We start from the raw sequence: 19,148 nt of genomic DNA, 5'->3' as shown, positions 1-19,148 counted from the left end.
GTTTTTGAAGTTGGTGCAGGTAGAATTGTAATTGCATTGTTAGAATACCCTGTCAGTATACCACAAATTCTGTCAAGAGATTAGTCTAGGCAAGCTTAATATTATCAGGATTGAAGCTGTCAGTGATAAACCTCCTAGGAAGATCTTTCTGTGTTGTACTCCAAGTGTTATAAAAAGGTTAAATTCTTCCCCCTTCCTTAGACGTTCTCTAAGGCAAGAATAAATTGCATTACTTTTAGCTTAGCTCCCTTTGCAAATTAAATGCTCATCTTCATTATTTGACACATTATCTTGGTTAATTTAACCAAATAATGGTAGATTCAGGGTATTAAAATATTTATTTTAACTGTTGTGTTCTGAGATACAGTAATGGCACAGGTTACTTGGTAAGACTGTAAAATATTGTATGAAATTTAAGTGTACAATTCTTTAAACTCAATTCCTAGTAAAGAGCATCGTGATTTTTCAGCTGAACTTAATTCTATAGTATATTCTTTCAGCAGTGTTTTAATTATATGAGAACTAGAGAGCTGAGGCACATGGTAGTCTCAGGGAAGATCCTGGTTTCTAGAAGAGCTTGAAGCTTCCTGGGTTTTGTTCATAGAACAAGAATGTTTAGGATTTCAACTAGTACTTTACTTCCAAAATATCAGATTGTGATGGGTTTATAGCAAGCATTCTGATGTGACACCATCGAACCTGTTTGTTCACTATAAATGAGAGAACACTTGTTTGTGGTTTCATCTTAAACTGCTTTGGAAGTTCAGCTTTCCAGAAGAATCTCCCCTTTCAGAACAAGGTGTGTAGCTGTTGATTCAGCACACTCCTTTCCCCTTGCCCTCTCCCATGTCCTTTCACCTGTTGTATGTCTGGTTTGCCAGGCTGGAGAGGAGTTTCCAGGAGGATGTTCCTTTGTTTTTAAATGTAAGCCTTGTTTCTGTGGCACATTCTGCACAGTGAGTTACAGCGCGCTCCCGTAGGTCTGTCTTGGGTACCATGTGAGAACCTGCTCTTACCTACCTTTAAGCAACTCTAGTTTTGACAAGGTCATTGACAGCTAAATGTTTCAAAGATTATCAGTAGGAGGGGTTTTGTTGGTAGCTGAGGTCAGTTATTAAAAGTTAAAGTTGTCTGGTTAAAAGCAGGTCTATACTTGTATGTTCTAAGCCTTGGAGCAGTTTCAGCTACTTTAATTAGCTACTATTATTTTTGTTAGACATGCAATTTAACCTGACTGGTAGGAGCTCTCTTCACTTGTCAATATAATTGAATTTATCTTCTTTTTAAAGCTGAAAAAGATAATCTCGAGAGAGGTACAAAACAGTGATTTGCTAAATATAATTCTACAAAATACCAGTCACCAGAATTCACCTTCCTGAAGTATGGCCAAATGCCAAATATTGTAGCTTATATGTTTGACAACTCCGTTTTGGCATGTGCTAATTAAATGCAAGTGACACAAAGTATATCCCCTCAAGCCTAGTAAATGTGGACATTAGAAAAGTATCTTTTAAGTGGAATCTCAGATTATTAAAACAATCACATTTTATAACCTGCAGCAGTTCAGAGGGATGTTTCATAGCTACAGAAAGACACACCTTAGGTCACAGGACCCTACTGTAGAACTATCTGGTGAAAAAATTATCAATACTGATAGGCTATGACAGGCTTTTGGCAGCTTTAGGGCAACCTGTCTAGACTGTACAGAGGCTGTGTGACTTGTGGGGACTGGACCCAGAAAAGGGTCTGCAGCTGCAAGAGTCCTATTTGTTTATGTGCCTTATTAGCTGGAAGTGAAGTTCACAATGAAGGCTGCTGATGGGACAGCTCCTTACTGTGGAGGCTGAGAATAAAGGTTTGCACCAGGCTTGCCTTAAAGCGTTTGCCTGACTAAAATGAACTCAAGTGTTAGTTCCTACGTGTATAGAATGGATGGAGTTCTTTTGGATGTGGGTGGAGTTTGGAAAAATAAAGGTCACAGTTGAAAACTTATCCTAGCCATCAATAGGAAGTCCTGGCATTATCAGACAAGTATTTCATCCTGTGACTCTGAAAATACTCAGGGAGCTACTGAGGTACCTGTGCTAAATGACTTGTTTGTTTATTTACAAGAAGAAAGCAAGCTGTACTCCCATGGTTTTGAATGGTAACATAACTATTGAAGCCAGGGCACAATGGCTGCTATCAGAAAAGCCCCATATGGGTGCACTTTAGATCTTTTGAATGTCACAAAAGTTTAGTGACCTAGAAATGAATCAATAAAAAGCCATCCTCTATCTGACAAATTGAAGAACTGAGAGATTCTTACAGATGCATTGACTTTAACAATTCCAGATACACAGTTTATAAAGGCTTTCTGAGACACTTTTAATCCTTAGAGTACTGTAGCAGGCTATGAGGTGGTTTATATTTAGATCACTCTCTAATACTTAATTTCCTATTTTTACTTTAAGTTTGCTGTTATGAAAATCAAGGTAAGCAGACTAAAGGAAAGGCTAAAATTATGTAAGGCTAAAACCAAGGTAAGCAGACTAAAGGAAAGGCTAAAATTATGTGTCCTTACACTGAATGTAAATATCTTTAAATGGCTAAATTGAAAATTCCTTGTTGTTTTGCAAAATATGTTTTGGAAGAGTATGGCACTGTAAGAACGTCTGTAGTCCTGTTATATTACAAATAAATCAAGGAGTCAATAAAATTAATTAGCGTCTTGGGTAAGTCAGTAAGAGGGTTTATATCCATGTTCCTTGTTGCTTTACTTCTACAGTTTGTTTTAACATTTCAGCATTTCAAGTAAAATTTCAGTAAAAATTCTTCTTCACTACTAGAGCCTTATTTTCTCTTAGTTTAGTTAAATAATCATCAACACGCATTGTGCTTTCTTATATTTGTCCACAGTTTATAGTTTCCATGTTATGTCTGGCACAAAATTGGGCATGTTGTTCACTTTCTAAGGAATAATTAGTACCAAAAATGATGATCCATAAAGACTGTCTGTGTAGTTGTTGCACATACACAAACCATAAAATAGAGTAAATGAGATGTTTGCTTATATTCCATTAAGTGTCAGTTAAGTCCTGTCTGTATGCAGAACAACTCAGTATTTCTTTGCCTCAAATGGTGAAGAAGGTGAACATTATCCTATAATAAAAATAACAAAACCAAGGTGTTTTTTTTTTTCACCAAGGATGATGTAAATGTTACAGCTGAGGATCCTTCCAGAGCACCTGAGGAGTGTTCCTTTTCCTCTTGTTTTTTTGAGGAGGGGGAGATCTAACAAAATTGTCTCCCTCCACTGACATCTGTTGCAGTGATGTGATAACAGAGCGGCTTCTTCCAGGTAGCTCAGACAATTTCAAAAAACAAAGTAGATACCATGCTGTCACTTTGATTTCTAGAGGGCCCAGAGCTTTATAGATGGAGATTAGCACATGGAAATCAATATCCTGTGAGTAATATATTCCCAGTGATACTGCAGTGAGCAACCAAAGCATCAATAACTGGGGAGAGCCCAACGTTTGAGGGACAGGAGCTGTGGGTGTTCTGGACTCCAGTTAGAAGGGACACTCTGTGTCTGGGTTTTATTTTCCTCTTGTTGAAACAGTTCAAGATCTAAGCAAGCTCCAAAGACTATACTTAAATACTTCTTCATAACTTTACATAGTGCCTGTTCTACCTTTTGCTTCTGCAACTTCAGTGCCTCAGTTTTCTCTGGATGGACCGTTGTCTCAATCCTGATCTCGTACATGGATCTACATCCTCAGTCACCACTCAGTGTGTGGAGCTGAGTCACGAGAGAGTCAGTTCTTCAGTGACACTATTAATGGCTTTATAAGGATGCAACATTAAACTGCACCCAATATTTAATTAAGAGCTCCAAACTTCCAGGGAGATTGCAGATTGTAATTCTGTAATGCTTTTGGAAATCAGTCCTGCTGAAATTTTAATAAGAGACCCAGCAATGGCACCAGTAAACTTTTGTCAGTGTTGTACTTTTTACAACACAGATCTGTCCATATCACTACACTTATTTTTTAAAAAAGATAAGCAGGTTAACAGTATCAAAATTAAATTATATTAATACAAGCTGAGTTCTTAAAACTGTAAGACTCCACAATAAACTGGATATATCAGTGGCTAGTACTAGTAATGATAGTGTTGTAATTATTGTATTCCCTTTGGCTTATTTGGATATCCAGTTTTATTTAATTTCCTGTATTAGCAACTGTGTTATGAAGTATTTTCCTCTACCTTGAAATCTTGCTTTAAAGTCACTTCTGTTTCACTTCTTGGGCTTAATGAAAGGGAAAGTTTTAAATAAATATTTCTGCTTATAACAAAATATTTACTCTTGACACTATATCTTCAGGAATTATTATGGAAAGGAAAAAAGCAAGAAATTAAAGATAGAAGTTTTCCAAATTTTCAGTGTATACCTTTTGGCTTAAAAAAAAAGTATCCCAAATACTAAATTTAAAAGTGGAATAAAAAGAAGCAGGAAATAAATTCTGTTTTACCTAATATCCCATGGAGGATGGGAAACATCTCTTGGAGAACTGTTTCTTTTCCAGTGATTTTGAATACTTGTGGTTTGAATTTCCTGTTACTCTTAACACTGGAAGTGTCAGGAGTTGTGCATGATATTGGGAACACTATTCTTCTGTGATTTGTGTCTGAAATTTCCCCATTGCTATTGATGTTCCTTCTCCTTTTTGGATATACTTCTCCTTTCTTTCTTCCACTTCACTTCATTGGCTCCTTTTGACTGTTCAGATCCAAAACTTTTTATTCTGATACATATTGAAGTTACAATATTCTTGTTAGGTATGAATGACAACTTTCTAATTTTCTCTCTTTGTTATTGGTTTTCTGTGGTTTTTTGGTGTTTTTATCTATTTCATATGTGTAGGGAGGAGGTTGTTTCCAAGTCACACAAAGAATGGATTGAGTCTTGTTGGTTCTGTATAAAGAAAATCTTGTCTTTTTATGTATTTCTGCCACAACATGCCTGTGTGTGGTTTTCCAGCAGCCACATTAACAGGTGAAAAAGTGGAACCTGACATTGCACGTTTGCTTTTCTCCCAAACAAACCAGTTCAGATCTCTTTCTAAATAAATGTCAGGAATATGTTGTTCCAAAGGACATGATCTGAAATTTTATGGGACAATGAGTGGCGTAGTTATATTGTTGGGAACTCTTTTTACTGCTCTTGTTGGTATTTCCTAAAACTAAAGAGCATCAGGGATAGTTCAGTTTTCAGTTTCACATTCACTTCCCCCATAGCTTTAAGTTATGAAAAGTTTAATTGTATGAAATTCATTAAGATGTTCTAATTCTGGTAATTTCTGATACTTAACTTGCAACAAAGAAGCTGAAGGAAATTCTGGCCTTTCTGAAGTCAGTGGGAGTTTGTGTTTTTATTTCAGCAGGCCAGGATTCATAAGGTCTGTTAACAGGCATTGTCTCAGTCCTTAAACTGTAAAGTCAGGTGTCTTTTGAGCATGTCCCTGATTTTGCTCTGGTTAGCTTTCAAAAATGCTGTTGCAAATTGTCTGGTTTTTAAATAAAGCCATTTGGTTTGCCTGGTTTTGTAGTTTCCACAGCTTTGAAAGAAATGCAGTGGTAAGAATGTCTGTGTAAAAAATGATAATTCTGTATATCTTTAGCATGCCAAATACGGTTGAATTTTGAAAAGCATTGATTATTAGATATTTTAAGAAAATTGATTAATATTTTAAACACTAATAATATAAATATAATTCTCTTAAATTAACAACCCCCATCCCATTAACCCATAAATTAAGTAATCTTAGTTCATACTTATGGGAAGCCTTGTAAGGAAGATAACACTGATTGCTGTATCCCATCCCTATCTTAGAATCAAATGCATCATTGAGAGCTATTTCTGTATCTTGAAAAATTTTAAATACAGTTATTACCAAGCATGATTTTTAAAGTTTTGGAATCCTGTTTTCCCTCTGATCTCAGTTGTACATTATACACTCCAGCAGATAGAGCAAAAGAGGCCTTTTACAGTGTTGTGAACATACAGGCAGGTGATTTATCTGACACCAAAACAAATTCCAACCATTCTTGTTTTCACAGAGGAAGATAAATATGGTCTTTACTCCAATTTGTTGTTCAAGTATTTTCTGGCAGAGGGAGTTGTCTGTGGGCATGACCTCTTCGTTGCTTCTGCTAAAGAGCATCCTGACAACATCTTGAAGGTAAATGAAACTCATGGCTTTTGACAAGTAAATCTGCAATCTCTTGATGAATACATTTTAAAGTGTAGGTATTGCATAGTAACAAATAGATTAACCTTGATGATTCATAAAAATGTGTTGGGAAGTACAGGGTAGCCAGATTTGGGAATTAAATTAGCTCCCTAGCTTCCATCTATGGACAGTGGTAAGATCCTCCCAAGGCCAAATCAGCCTTGGAGCCAACTTGTCCTTTATTTTGGTTATGGATGAAAACCAGACGGTCTTGCTGGCTTAGTGAAAAGGTTTGAGTAAACTCAACTCCCCACAGGTTTCATCAGCCTCTCAGAAAGAGACATTAAGGTGCTCCCAGTATGCTGTGGTGGCAAAAGTGCACAATTTTTTTGTAGGTATTTATTGTAGTCTCCTATAGAAAAAAAAATAATTTAACATCTTTACAAGTCCCTTTACATTGCATTTCGTTCAGACTCATTTTTGTACTAGGGAATGTGGTCAGCTTAGGATCAGGTCATACAGAAGGGATCCTTTCAGACTTCAGTGGGCTCCTAATCAAACACTGGTAGTTTCTGTTATAAGAAAATTACATAAGGGGAAAAGCCTGATCAACAGTGCAAAAAATGCTGAAGTGTGAGGATAATCTTACAAAATTTCATTAAATATTTGACATCTTTCTAAGGCTGCGTTTTTCTAATATCAGAAGTAGCATATAATTTACTGATTACTTCTGCATCAAGTGAAGTCTGGCTACTTCCTTAAGTGTCTTCAGAGACTATTTCTGGACAAAATTATTACTTTTCTGTATTCCTATCTAGTGATTGGGAATTCTGTGCCTTACTTATTCAATATTGTCTTCAGTATTCAGGAAGAACTATATTCTAAATGAAATTATATGTCTGCATTATGAAAAATCAAATATTCTTGAACCTAAAGAGGGTTCCTTTTAGGGGTGAAGTTTTTATCATTTGTTCTTGTAGTTTAGAATGAAGCCTAAACAAATATGTTACCATTTGAATTTTCAGTATGAATTACATAAGAACATGCTGTATTTTTTAATAATATTTGGTTTTAAATAACTGATAATAAAGTCATTGATTCCCTGGCTGTACAATAAATGATTATTGCAGTTGTATTTTCTCATCAAATGAAATTATTCAAATGAGTATTTTTATTGCGCTGTATTAAAATGTCTTAAAATGGGAGTAGCTAATGTACATTTTATTGTTCTTTCATTCACCTTTGATTCAGCTGTTCATAGCCTGTCATATTTTTCCCAGCTCCTTTATGCTTTTGCAAGTGAATTAACAGATACTATTCCACTCTTGTACCAGTTTGAGTTCGTGGTCAGTTAGTTTGATGTGCCTTGTTGAGCTCTGTTGTCTAATCTGGAAGAACTTTTCCTTCTTAATTTTCAGGGGTAGACACTCTGCAATAGTGGTAAAAGATTATAATGGATGGACAACATTGCTGCAGGGAACTGGAGGAACACAGTTTTATTTCGTTTTCTTCCTCCATCTGGGTTTTGTGTATCCACCAGTATTCTTCTCTGTGCTTTGTATTCTTACCTTGACTATTCAACACTTCCTTTGTTTAGCAGATAAGGCACAGGAGAGTTAATTTCTCTGATTTGTGTCAGTGAAGTAACTCTCACTCAGGGGCTTTAAGAAGTCCTCTCCTGTCATAAAAATGAGCTGTTTGGGATTTGGATGACACCCCCAAGTCAGGATTTTAATATAACACTTCTGACCATTGAATAATGTGGCATTTTATTTGATGAGATTAGTAATTAATTTATTTTCATTACCTTATTGGACTGTATTCTCTACTGGAAAGGCAACACAGATGTGGTACATATCAACCTGAATTATACATTATGCTTGGGTTTTATTTTAAGAAATTCAAGTATGGATTCATTATATTCCATAGCTCATATTCTAATTAACTGGTGTATTATATAAAGGCAGTTCATTAACTGTCCATACTGTGTCCATATTAAATGTCCATATCATGTGGTCAGTCTGTTTATATGTTCAGTTCTCTGCCAAGATGCCATAATTGCCCTATTCTAATTTTGTGATGTTATTGGAAGTTTCTTGAACCTATAACCAAGACAAATATTGCTGGTAGTAGGAAGGGGAAAAGACATTCTTATAGACCATAATTATCTTGAAATTGTGTATAACTAGAAGACAAGCAGAGGATAAAAAGCCCTGATCAGCTGCCTAAGATATATTATATTACCACCCACCAATTTATCCATCATCCTTTGAAAACATATTCATGCCTTTTGTAGTCAAAGCTCCTTCGGGAAACTGGCATTAAGATGTAATGCTGAAAAATTATACACCTCTGGTGAAACCTACAGAACTATATACATGCTGGCTTCTAGAAAGTATTTTGAGAGCATTTCTGTTCAATCTGTATTCTTCAAAAAATGCAACTTTTTACTATAAGGTCATAAATAGTGAGAATAGTGTATAATATAAGAAATTACATGCTAACTTCTGTGATCCATCATAAAACTACTTGCATTGGTAAATGGAAAATTTATGCAATAATAAAATTACTCCAAATATGGCATTAAAATTCTACAACTGCCTAAACTGCCTATAAAAGAATTTCTTTACCGTTATTCCTAATTATTTTATTTAGAACTGAAGGAGGGAACTGATGCTCCCAAGTTTTAATGAGAAAAAAATGGATTATATTTGTCAGTTATAGCTCACTTTGACAGCAAAGATTGCTCTCAGTTGAGTTGCTTTTACCATGGAGCCTGTGCCAAGTGGGATGGGGAGCACCCCCAGCGAGCTGGCTGACAGCACCAGGCTGTGGGTGCTGTGGACACGCTGGAGGGAAGGGATACCATCCAGAGGGACAGGGACAGTGGGATGGGGTGCACTCCCAACAAGCTGGCTGACAGCACCAGGATGTGTGGTGCAGTTGGGAAGGGATGCCATGCAGAGGGACATGGACAGGCTGGAGAGGTGGCTCCTGTAAACCTCCTGGAGTTCAACAGGCCAGGAGCAAGGTCCTGCATGTAGTTTGGGGCAGTCCTGAGCACAGACACAGGCTGGGTGGGGAATGGATTGAGAACAGTCCTGAGCGGAAGGACTTGGGGGTTTTGGGGGATGAGAACTCAACATGACCCAGCCTTGTGCACTCGCAGCCCAGAAAGCCAAACACATCCTGGGCTGCAGCCAGAGCAGGGTAGGCAGCAGGGCAAGGGATGGGATTCTGCCCCTCTGCTTTGCCCTGGTGAGACCCCACCTGGAGCACTGCCCCCAGCTCTGGGACCACCAACATAAAAAGGGCACAGACTGCTGGATCAGAGGAGGCCACAAAGATGATCAGAGGGTTGAGCCCCTCTGCTGTGGAGACAGGCTGGGAGAGTTTGGGCTGTTAATCCTGGAAAAGAGAAGACTCTAAGGAAACCTTCCTGCAGCCTTTTAGCACCTAAAGAGGGTTACATGGGAGCTGAAGAGGGACATTTTACCAGGGCGCGCAGTGATAGGACAAGGGGGAGTGGCTTTAAACTGAAAAAGGTAGATTTAAATTAGATAGAAGGAATCAATTCTTGACTGTAATAGTTGTGAGGCACTGGCACAGGTTGCCCAGAGAACTTGTGGCTGCCCCATCCTTGGAAGTGTTCAAGGCCAACTTTGATTGGGCTTTGACCAACCTAGTGGAGTGGAAAGAGTTGCCCATGACAGGGGGTTGTAATGAGATGGTCTTTAGGGCCTCTTCCACCCCAAACTGTTCTGTGATTCTATGATTTGTCTTGAAAGGAAGACTTACAGGTCTTCCTTTGAGCTGGGAAGCAGAAACCAGCATCCCGTGTAGCACTGCAGTTTCCATGTGGGACCCTGGTCAGTGCTAGATCAATGACCAATGCATTTGCTACCTGGAAGCCTGAGGTGGAAGAGGGGGAGGTCCAGAACTGCTTTGTTGAACTGTCTGTTCATCTCCTGCGAAGAAGTTGAAAGCTTTGTTTGATTTTTGCCTTTCAATGGAATTTCTGTTTTGAAGCTGGAATTTTATTACAGGCTACTTCTGCACTCTGCTGAGATTGCCTTTTGGAGGTTCTCTTACAAGATGAGATGATACATAGCACATCCTTCAAGAAAAAGAATGGACTTTGACATCATCTATGAGTCCACTGCTTGTGGTGACCATCCTTTTCCTGCCTCTGCTATAAAGGATAGCCTTCCTAGAAGGAAATGCATTCCCCAAAATTCTAGACCATGAAGCAGTATTTCCCTTTCACATCTCATGTCATTGTACTTGCAAGTTTAAAAATTATCTACATGCACACAGGGCTACACAGAAGATTCTCCTGAGTAGCAAAGCCCCTGGTGTGCCCCTGTGTCAGATACAGAACTTCAGTGTGTTTGCTGTATGCATCCTGAAATCACCCCAGCCAGGTGGGACCATGGGAGTGGTGTAGGGACCACAGCAAAAGGGAAAGTGCAGCTTCCCTTGGTGAGGAAGCTGGGAGGTGCATGGAGAGAAGTGTAATGGCTTACTAAAACAAACAAACAAACAAACAAACAGGGGCAAGATAAAAAAATCCTCCATAAACAAGTGTTCTTTAAAAATTCCTACCAAGCTGAAAAGATACCTGAGACAAAAGTTAATTTTAAAAGGCATTTTGCTTAAGTATGTAATTTGAAAAGACTCAAAAAGTTCTACCTCCACCAAGCTGGTTATACCTGGGCAGACATGAAGCACAAAAAGTGCACATTTCCTCTTTTCCTGCTCAAAAGGAGAATGCAGGAAGAACCCAGCAAAATTTGTTATCTATTTGTTATTTCCAAGGATTGTTTAAAACACAGCAAAATCTGCTGAGCTTCAGTGTTGTATTACTGTGTGTGCAAACATCACCTGGAAAGAAAACATAACTGTCTACATAGACTTCTTTATTGCAGCAATGTACATTCAACCATGATGCTTACATTTTTCCCTCATTGATGTGATTCCAAAAGATTGTTTTGGTAAAAGGAAAAATGCAAACCTGGAAGAAATGATCAGGTTGGTGGCCAGGGCTGTCCAAGCTTCCATTTTTTAAGAGATCATTCTAACTCCTCCTGTCTCTTCACTATGTGGTTTGGGAAAGAAGCTGTGTATGAATGCAAGAATATTTTTTGCCATCTGACGTTTTTAGATTCTACATAAATTAAAAGCATAACAACTTGAAAGGTAAAAATATATGTGCAAATAGGACTGCATTAGTACTTTTTCTAATTATGTTTTCAAAATACACCAACTTGTTACAGTGATTGAGCTGCTGTGTGCTGTTAAATTACGTAACTTAATACACAGAAATCCAACTGCAGTTACATCAGAATTGAACTTTGTACCACCTGTCTATGAAGTCTATGGTGCCACAAAGACTGGGGTTGAACCACAGCCTGGCAGCTGTCTGAGTTGGAAAATCTAAATTCTTAACTATGTAGCTCCTGCTGATCTGTTTACTTTTCTTGCTTGCACATTGGGTAAATGGAATATCTGTTTTACATTTTTTTCTGTTAAAATGCAAATATTTTAATGATACTGTATAATTTTCTTCATTACGAACTGTGTTATGAACTTGACAGAGAATTTGTAAGAGTGTGAAAGAAGACACTGAAAAAAAATAATCACATCTGTTTAAAAATAACTAAATCCTCTAAAACAGTACCCACTCTGCAAACTCTCTAAAGTGTAAAGCTTCATCTTTGTCAAAAGTTCAGACCATCTAATAAAAAGCTTTTCCAGAACCAGAGGAAAGAAATGTTTGGCTTAAATTTCAAGTTTTCCATCTACCAATCCTTGTCGGTTCTTGAGAATATTTTCTTTCATCATCTTAGTTCTGAAATTACGTGATATTTTTAAGCACACATCTTACTTAGCCTGTTAAATGTATCATAGAAATGATAAAAGCCAAATGTTTAGGCTTCAATGTTCATAAACATCTATTTTACAAATCTAGTTGGTAAATTTGTAGAGTTCGTTTGCTCGGTTAAGGAACTGGTGGTTACAGTGCTCAGCTCTGAAGGTTTTCCTGAATAATGCTATTATTAAATCTGTTTAGGCTGGTGCATTATACCCTGCAGCAGAGTTTCCAGGATTTTGGGCAGGGGCACTCACATTTTTATTTAGTTTCTTCATGTTACTTCCTTTGCTATCTCACTGTCTGCTGTGTTTATCTTTGCATACTTAAGGATCCATGAACGGATTCAGAAAACTGATTCAGAAAAGAGATGGAAATTATTTTTTTTAAAATCATCTAATTTTCTCTCATGCATTCCTGGGTTTCAATGTTGTGAAATGGAGACATAATGCAAGGAAGTTACAACAAAGAGCTTTGTGGCTTGACTGTACAGTTTCCTTCTGTCTATGTCAAGTATAGAATATATGCTCATGGGTTAAAAAAAATACTCCTTAGACTACTTGCAATTAACCTTTTTTATTTCCTAAAACAAAGGTATATTTCTTTACTTCTCTCTTCACACAATTCTCGTTTATCCTGGGTTGACATTCATTTGGTCTTTCTCAATGTCAGGGAAAAATTTCCATAGAAGAGTCTTACATGGGGATGGAAATAAATTGTTGTACAAGGGCCACTGAAAGGAGAAAAATACTGTATCCAGTCATTTATGTTGTTTAACAATAGACCTTGTATTCACAAGTATTTACAATCAAAATAGAATCCTCCCTTCTTTTGGAAGTAAGGCCCTTTAAACTGACATTTCTATAATACATTATTGAAAAGAAAATATTTACCCTTCCTGACTTACCATCTGGTGTCCTTTAAATACTAAAAATTAACGTGATGAAAAAGAGCCTTAAATTCATGTGAATTTTAACTATTTAAATATTGTTGCAGTTAGAAATCAACAGTGAATCATACTCCCTTTTATATTATTTCAAGTTTCTTTCATCATACTTTTGATAATAACTGCATTTCAAAATGTGAACAACACACTTATTGATACATAAATAATGTTTAAAATTCTTAAGTACTATTAATTATGCAGTTATTGAAAGGCATGAGGATCAAAGGATTTTATATGAGAGGGATTTCACATACAGCTTGGATTATGTTGCCAAATAATAGCACAGTAGTACTTCTTTAGAATTGTAAAATAGCTTAGAGAGGAGTATGATGCCTATAGTTGGTGTAATGCATTGGTAATTAAGAGGGTGTGAGGTTAAGCTTCATTAACTGCTGTGGGATTGTATCTTGGGTTTTATTATCCCCTAGAGAACGTAAGAAGTGAGAGAGGTCAAACTGTTAGAATCTGATTTTGCTTCGTGCATCTGCCAAAACAAGGCAGGCAAAGTGATGTGGCAGCACACACAGACAGGCCTGGATTGCAGGCACAGGTTGTACACTGGTTTATGGCAAAGATAAAAGGTCTATTACTGAAACACATCAGTTCATGTTTGCAATAAAACCTTCATAGCTTGGTTTGCAGGAAACAAAATCATTTTAATTGCATTGTAATTTGCTATGGGCACTTTAGAACACCATTTTTTCCTCCCAAACTTTTTTTTAATTTACTTTAAAACAGCAAAAAGCTTCCTTCTCTCCAGCCAAACTGCCCTTAATAACCTTAGCACTTGTCTGCCTTTTTGTGTGTTTGTGCTGCATAGCAAAGACTTGTATTTTAGTTGACCCCAAGAAATGCTGTCTGTTTTTTTTTATTTTAACTAATGCACTGCTACATGCTTTGTTTTTTCATATACCTTATGAAAGTTTTGTCTTTTTTTAGCCTGGGAGAATGTAACAGCTCTCAGAAGTTGACACACTGATGCCACAAATTTGTCAATCACAAAGCTTTTCAAACCTGTATGAGATGCTTTTAAGGAAAAATAGATTAAATACAGATATTATGAGCTGATAAATCAACTCTTCTTTTCTTAGTCCATTGCTTAAATAATACTTTTATTCCCAAATTCTGGGTGAAATTTTAGAAGAAAATTCTACATATTTTAGTAATATTGTATTCTTCTGAAATTCTGATGTTGATTCTAAGAAAATAGTTTTATTGAATCCTAAATTAGGCCCACGATCTCTAATCCTTTTTTAAATTCTGATGATTTCTGCAGAATTTAAGTGCTTTTTATATATGTTCTCAAACATCAATGACGACTTAATAGACTGGTGCAAAATACTGCCTTTGTTACTCAATTGGTCGTGAGCCTGGGAGTCAGGCAGTTATTGAGGGGCTGAAGCAGGTCCAGAGAAGAGCAACAAGGCTGGTGAAGGGACTGGAGCACAAGTCCTATGGGGAGAGGCTGAGGGAGCTGGGGGTGTTTAGCCTGGAGAAGAGGAGGCTCAGAGGTGACCTCAGCACTGTCTAGAACTACCTGAAGGGAAGTTCTAGCCAGGTGGGGGTTGGTCTCTTCTCCCAGGCACTCAGCAATAGGACAAGGGGGCACAGGCTCAAGCTCTACCAGGGGAAATTGAAGTTGGATATCAGAAAACAATTCTTTCCAGAGAGAATAATCAGGCATTGGAATGGCCTGCCTAGAGAGGTGGTGGATTCCCCATCCCTGGAGGTTTTTAACCTGAGATTGGCCGTGGCGCTGAGTGCCATGATCTGGTAAAGGGACTGGAGTTGGACCAAGGGTTGGACTTGTTGATCTTGGAGGTCTTTTCCAACCCAATCAATTCTATGATTCTATGATTCTATGAGTTATGTTGAGGCCCTGCTCTTGAATGTCCCACTGCAGATATTTGGAGGAGCAGCCCTGTCCCAGCCCCCTTTCCCGGTCGCTCCCAGGCACTGAGCCCCTCTGGCTGTCCTGCTGGATTGTTCCCCCTCAGTCTTTGTTCGGGTCTCCAGGAGCAGCCTGTGCTCTGCAGCCACTTTGTGGCTGGGCTGCTGCACACTTTCTATAAGTGTTTTTCTTTCTAGTTTAGAGAACAGTCTGAAAACTGATAAATGCTCTGTGGTTCTTGGACAGTAAGGAAACCTTTCATGACACTGAAGAGTGAAATAATATCCAAGCAGCCAGCATTTATCTGTGAGAATATACCTATGTTATAACAACTGGAGACTATCTCACTTAGGGGCTCTGCATCACTAAGGCATGGTCAGTTTTGGAAACAGCTATTTCCTTAAAACAAATACACTTTTAATTATCAGTGTTAGAAGAAGGGAAACCTTTTATTCCAGTTCTAGTGATGGTGAAGAACAAAAGAGGATATGAAGATAAAAAGGAACGTGTGGATCATTTCATTGTTTTCAGTATTGCCCATAAAGCAGGTTTATTTAACTTTTGTCTGTAATTCTCCCCAATCCCAAGCCTACAAAGCATTTTTGAGCTCTCTCCCATTTCCAAATGTACTTATACAAAGTTCTAGTTAAAATGTAAAAGATTTCTTTTTCAAAGTTAAGGACTGGGATACATGAGTCAGTGCATCCTAAGGAAAAACAGCATTGGTGACCACCTGGGTGTTCTGTTTGTTCAGTCTTTGGGCAGGCTAATCAAGGCACGTGCATGTTGGCTTCTGATTAATGCAGACATATCTTCAAACAGCACCTGCATGTGCTGCCTCTCTTCCATATAGTTTAGTGTAAATGACAGGGAAAAGAGGGTAAACAGAAGCTAGGGCAGTCGCCATAATGTTGGGATGCAAATCTGGAGCTAAACAATCTTTATTAGTTCTATTCAGTATTCTTTATATTAAAAGTGTTCAAATTACAGATATACTCTGACCTTGAGGAGGATTGGAATTTTTTTTTCCTATTTGTGGTTAAGTATGGAATGTATTTAGCCAAGTTAATATAACAGGTTGAGCTCAGGCAACTGGTTTTCCAAATACCAGGTGGCTCCAAAGGCAGGCCACCTTTCCCAGATTGCAGCTAATGATGTACAAAGCCTCCCAGGGGGCCGTGCAGTTCACAGCCACCACATACAAGAATATGATTCAGGATATATTTGCTTAGGACAAGGTGTTTGTTGGGATAGAACATTGCATGGCTGTTAGACTTGCTAGCCCCAGAAATGTCTGAAGTTTCAGGGCATTGTATGAAATTGCTTCTTGCGTAGGACAAGAACAGGTTACATCTAAGAAACATCTTCAGCTAAGTGTGGTAGTTATTAGGTAAAGGCATTTTGGAAAAGCAGCTGAGGCAGTAGGAGTTGTTCTTGGAATGAGAGGGTTCTTCAAAGTCCTTTTGTGGGGCAGCAAGGGACAAGGTGGCCTAAACCAGACCTAAGCTGGTACATGTTCTCACTGTCCCAGTATGGAGTCATGGCTTTCTCTTGTTGCTTTGTGCGAATTTAGTCACGTTTAAATCATTTTCTAAAGGTAGACGTTTTTTATTATGTCAAAATAAAAACTCTTGGTTGTGTCAGAAATTAAAAGTAAGCTACATTGGCAATAAAGGCTGTTTTGGGTGGATACTTAGCTAGGTTTTCATCTCTGGCAGCCAAAATCTTTATCAGCTTCAGGTGAAACCATTTTTGCTTGATCTCTTAATCTGCTTCGTTGTTAGCAGCAGTCAAGGCACACTGCAGTGCCTAATTGTGCACACTGATGGTGTGTCTGTCTCTGATTGTTTTGGACTGAGTTTCTGGGGTGCCAACAGCTTGGATTTGTAGTGTCTCCCTGCCACAGAGTGCCATGTAAGGAGGTTTTGTTCTGTGCTTGACTGGAAGGCAGGAACTTTTTCTCAGTGTTACTTGAGGTTATTTTAGCAGCTTGTACTTTATCAGTATTACTTGGAGAACCTCTCACCCCTTGTTGTCTTGACCTCTGTTCTTTTAGCATGGAATACATTTTATGTGTAAAATATACATTAGCAAATTTATGTAGCTAATGTCCCTGTCTCAAATGTGTCTTTGAAAATTATTATATAGTAACAATGAACGAGCAGTACAAATGGCAGGCATTTGCAGTGATTCTAGAGGAGAAAAATATTAAATAGCTTTAAGAAAATAGTGATGTTGTGTTTCTGGTAAAATATGCCATTTCCTGGATTTTGGCTTTGCAGATGATGTGATAGCTGCCCAGTGGTGTCACAGCAAAGTAACTTGTTGTATCAGTGTAGTATCTGAAACAGGGGCGATCTCAGGAGTTTGATGAAATGATTAGGCAAGATTTTGTGATCTCAGGCAGATGATTGTTTTCAGAAAAAAAGAGGTTATTCACCACTATAAAATGTTGCAGGTAGTGCCTAGGAGCCAGTTCTCTTGGTGCATGAATCATAGAATTGATTGGGTTGGAAAAGACCTCTGAGATCATCAAGTCCAACCCTTGGTCCAACTCCAGTCCCTTTACCAGATCATGGCACTCAGTGCCACAGCCAATCTCAGGTTAAAACCTCCAGGGATGGGGAATCCACACCCTCTCTGGGCAGCCCATTCCAATGCCTGATTACTCTCTCTGGAAAGATTTTTTTTCTGATATCCAACTTCAATTTCCCCTGACAGAGCTTGAGCCTGTGCCCCCTTGTCCTATTGCTGAGTGCCTGGGAGAAGAGACCAACCCCCACCTGGCCAGAACTTCCCTTCAGGTGGTCTGGAAATGTTTTGGCCTTGGAATTAGTTCTTTACAGGCCTCACTTTTTAAAATGGAAGTTGGTGGGTTTGGTTTTTGTAATTACTATAATTGAGGAATATTTTGGGATGGTCAAGTATAAGCAGCCCTTCACTGCAAGACCTTTTTATGAGAGAAAATTTGCATCTGTGAATATAAATTAAATATACACTACAGTTTAACTCTTCGGTAATGTGTTTTCAAAACAACAACTTAATTGGAAAATAAGATTAATTAACTCTTTATTGTGCGTTTCTGAGTTATAAAATTAGCAATTTGAACTAGCATCTTTTTCCCTTTTTTTAGAAAAATACCTTATATAATGCTGTTAGAAGTAAATGTATGTGGGACAAGACCTGGGTTTTGTGAAAGGGCAAGAGTGCTACAAACGCTGGGTCGACGAGGATGTGGACTCTACAAACCCCAATGTCCCTAATACTGATATCTTAACGTCAGTGTTGTAATAAAAAGTGTGTCACAACCATGTCTTCCCTATTGTATTTTCTCTTAGTCATCCCCTATCCAAGTTTCTTCTTCCCATAATCCCTTAGGGTTTCTTTCCCACCATTTCTTCCCATTGGTTAAAGTTCTGTATCCTCCTTCGTTCTTAGCCCCGTCCTCTGATTGGTTGTTGTAATGTTCCACCCCTTTACCCTATTGGTCTATTTTCGATTCCTTATTTGCATGTCCCTTGACCAATAGGAAGCCTCGTACCGCCCACCCTTTCAGAACCTTCCCCGCCTGAGATTATATAAACGAGGCGCTCAAATAGACTTTGCTTCTTCTGCCGCTGAACCTCCTGGTCTCCGGCCATCCTTCCTTTGTGGTGCATCGGGGGCTCAGGCGGGCTGGGCACAGAGGGAGCCTTTCCCAGCCCTGGGGAGAAACCCTCAGAGTGATTCCATCCGCTGATAAATGTAGATGATTTGTATCTGCATATACATGAAATGCATTGGGATGCTTGTCAGCTCATGTTTGTATTTGTACTTTCTCAGGACCTTTCAGTTCAGTGTTCTGTTTTCATTTTCTCCTGTCAGAAGTCCTTGTCTCTGGTTTGAAAGCTTCCCTGCTTTCTGACTGGGTAGATGTAATGCAACTTTAACAAAAGTACTTTTTTGAAACAACTGTTACAAATCTATGAATTTAATGAATACTGTAAATACTAAGTTAAAATTTTAATCTTCACATTGCTTTCCTACCCATAAGGCTTAATTTGTACCACCATAGTAATACAAGTTTATTTTATACAATTGTATCTTTTAAAGAAGCAACAAGGAATTTGAACATATAACACTGTACATAACCATTCACATGAATAGCCATTACCTGGCTTTTGCAGTTTATTTGCAAAAAGAAAATATATAAAAGAAAATTCTTCTCAAAGGTGTGCTTTC

The 19,148-nt window shown here is 38.1% G+C and overlaps 1 protein-coding gene across 1 annotated transcript in view; it reads left to right on the top strand.

Moving 5' to 3' along the window:
* The window catches only part of ELP4 (elongator acetyltransferase complex subunit 4), a 139,469-nt gene that overhangs the window by 8,362 nt on the left and 111,959 nt on the right, over positions 1 to 19,148 (top strand). Inside the window, exon 3 of the mRNA XM_071559065.1 lies at positions 6,106 to 6,227. Within this exon, the coding sequence (XP_071415166.1) occupies positions 6,106 to 6,227 (122 nt within the window). The remainder of the gene's footprint in view (positions 1 to 6,105; positions 6,228 to 19,148) is intronic.

This window comes from Pithys albifrons, chromosome 6, assembly GCF_047495875.1.
Source record: "Pithys albifrons albifrons isolate INPA30051 chromosome 6, PitAlb_v1, whole genome shotgun sequence".
NCBI classification, from domain to species: domain Eukaryota; kingdom Metazoa; phylum Chordata; class Aves; order Passeriformes; family Thamnophilidae; genus Pithys; species Pithys albifrons.
This window is presented reverse-complemented; position numbering and strand designations above follow the sequence as displayed.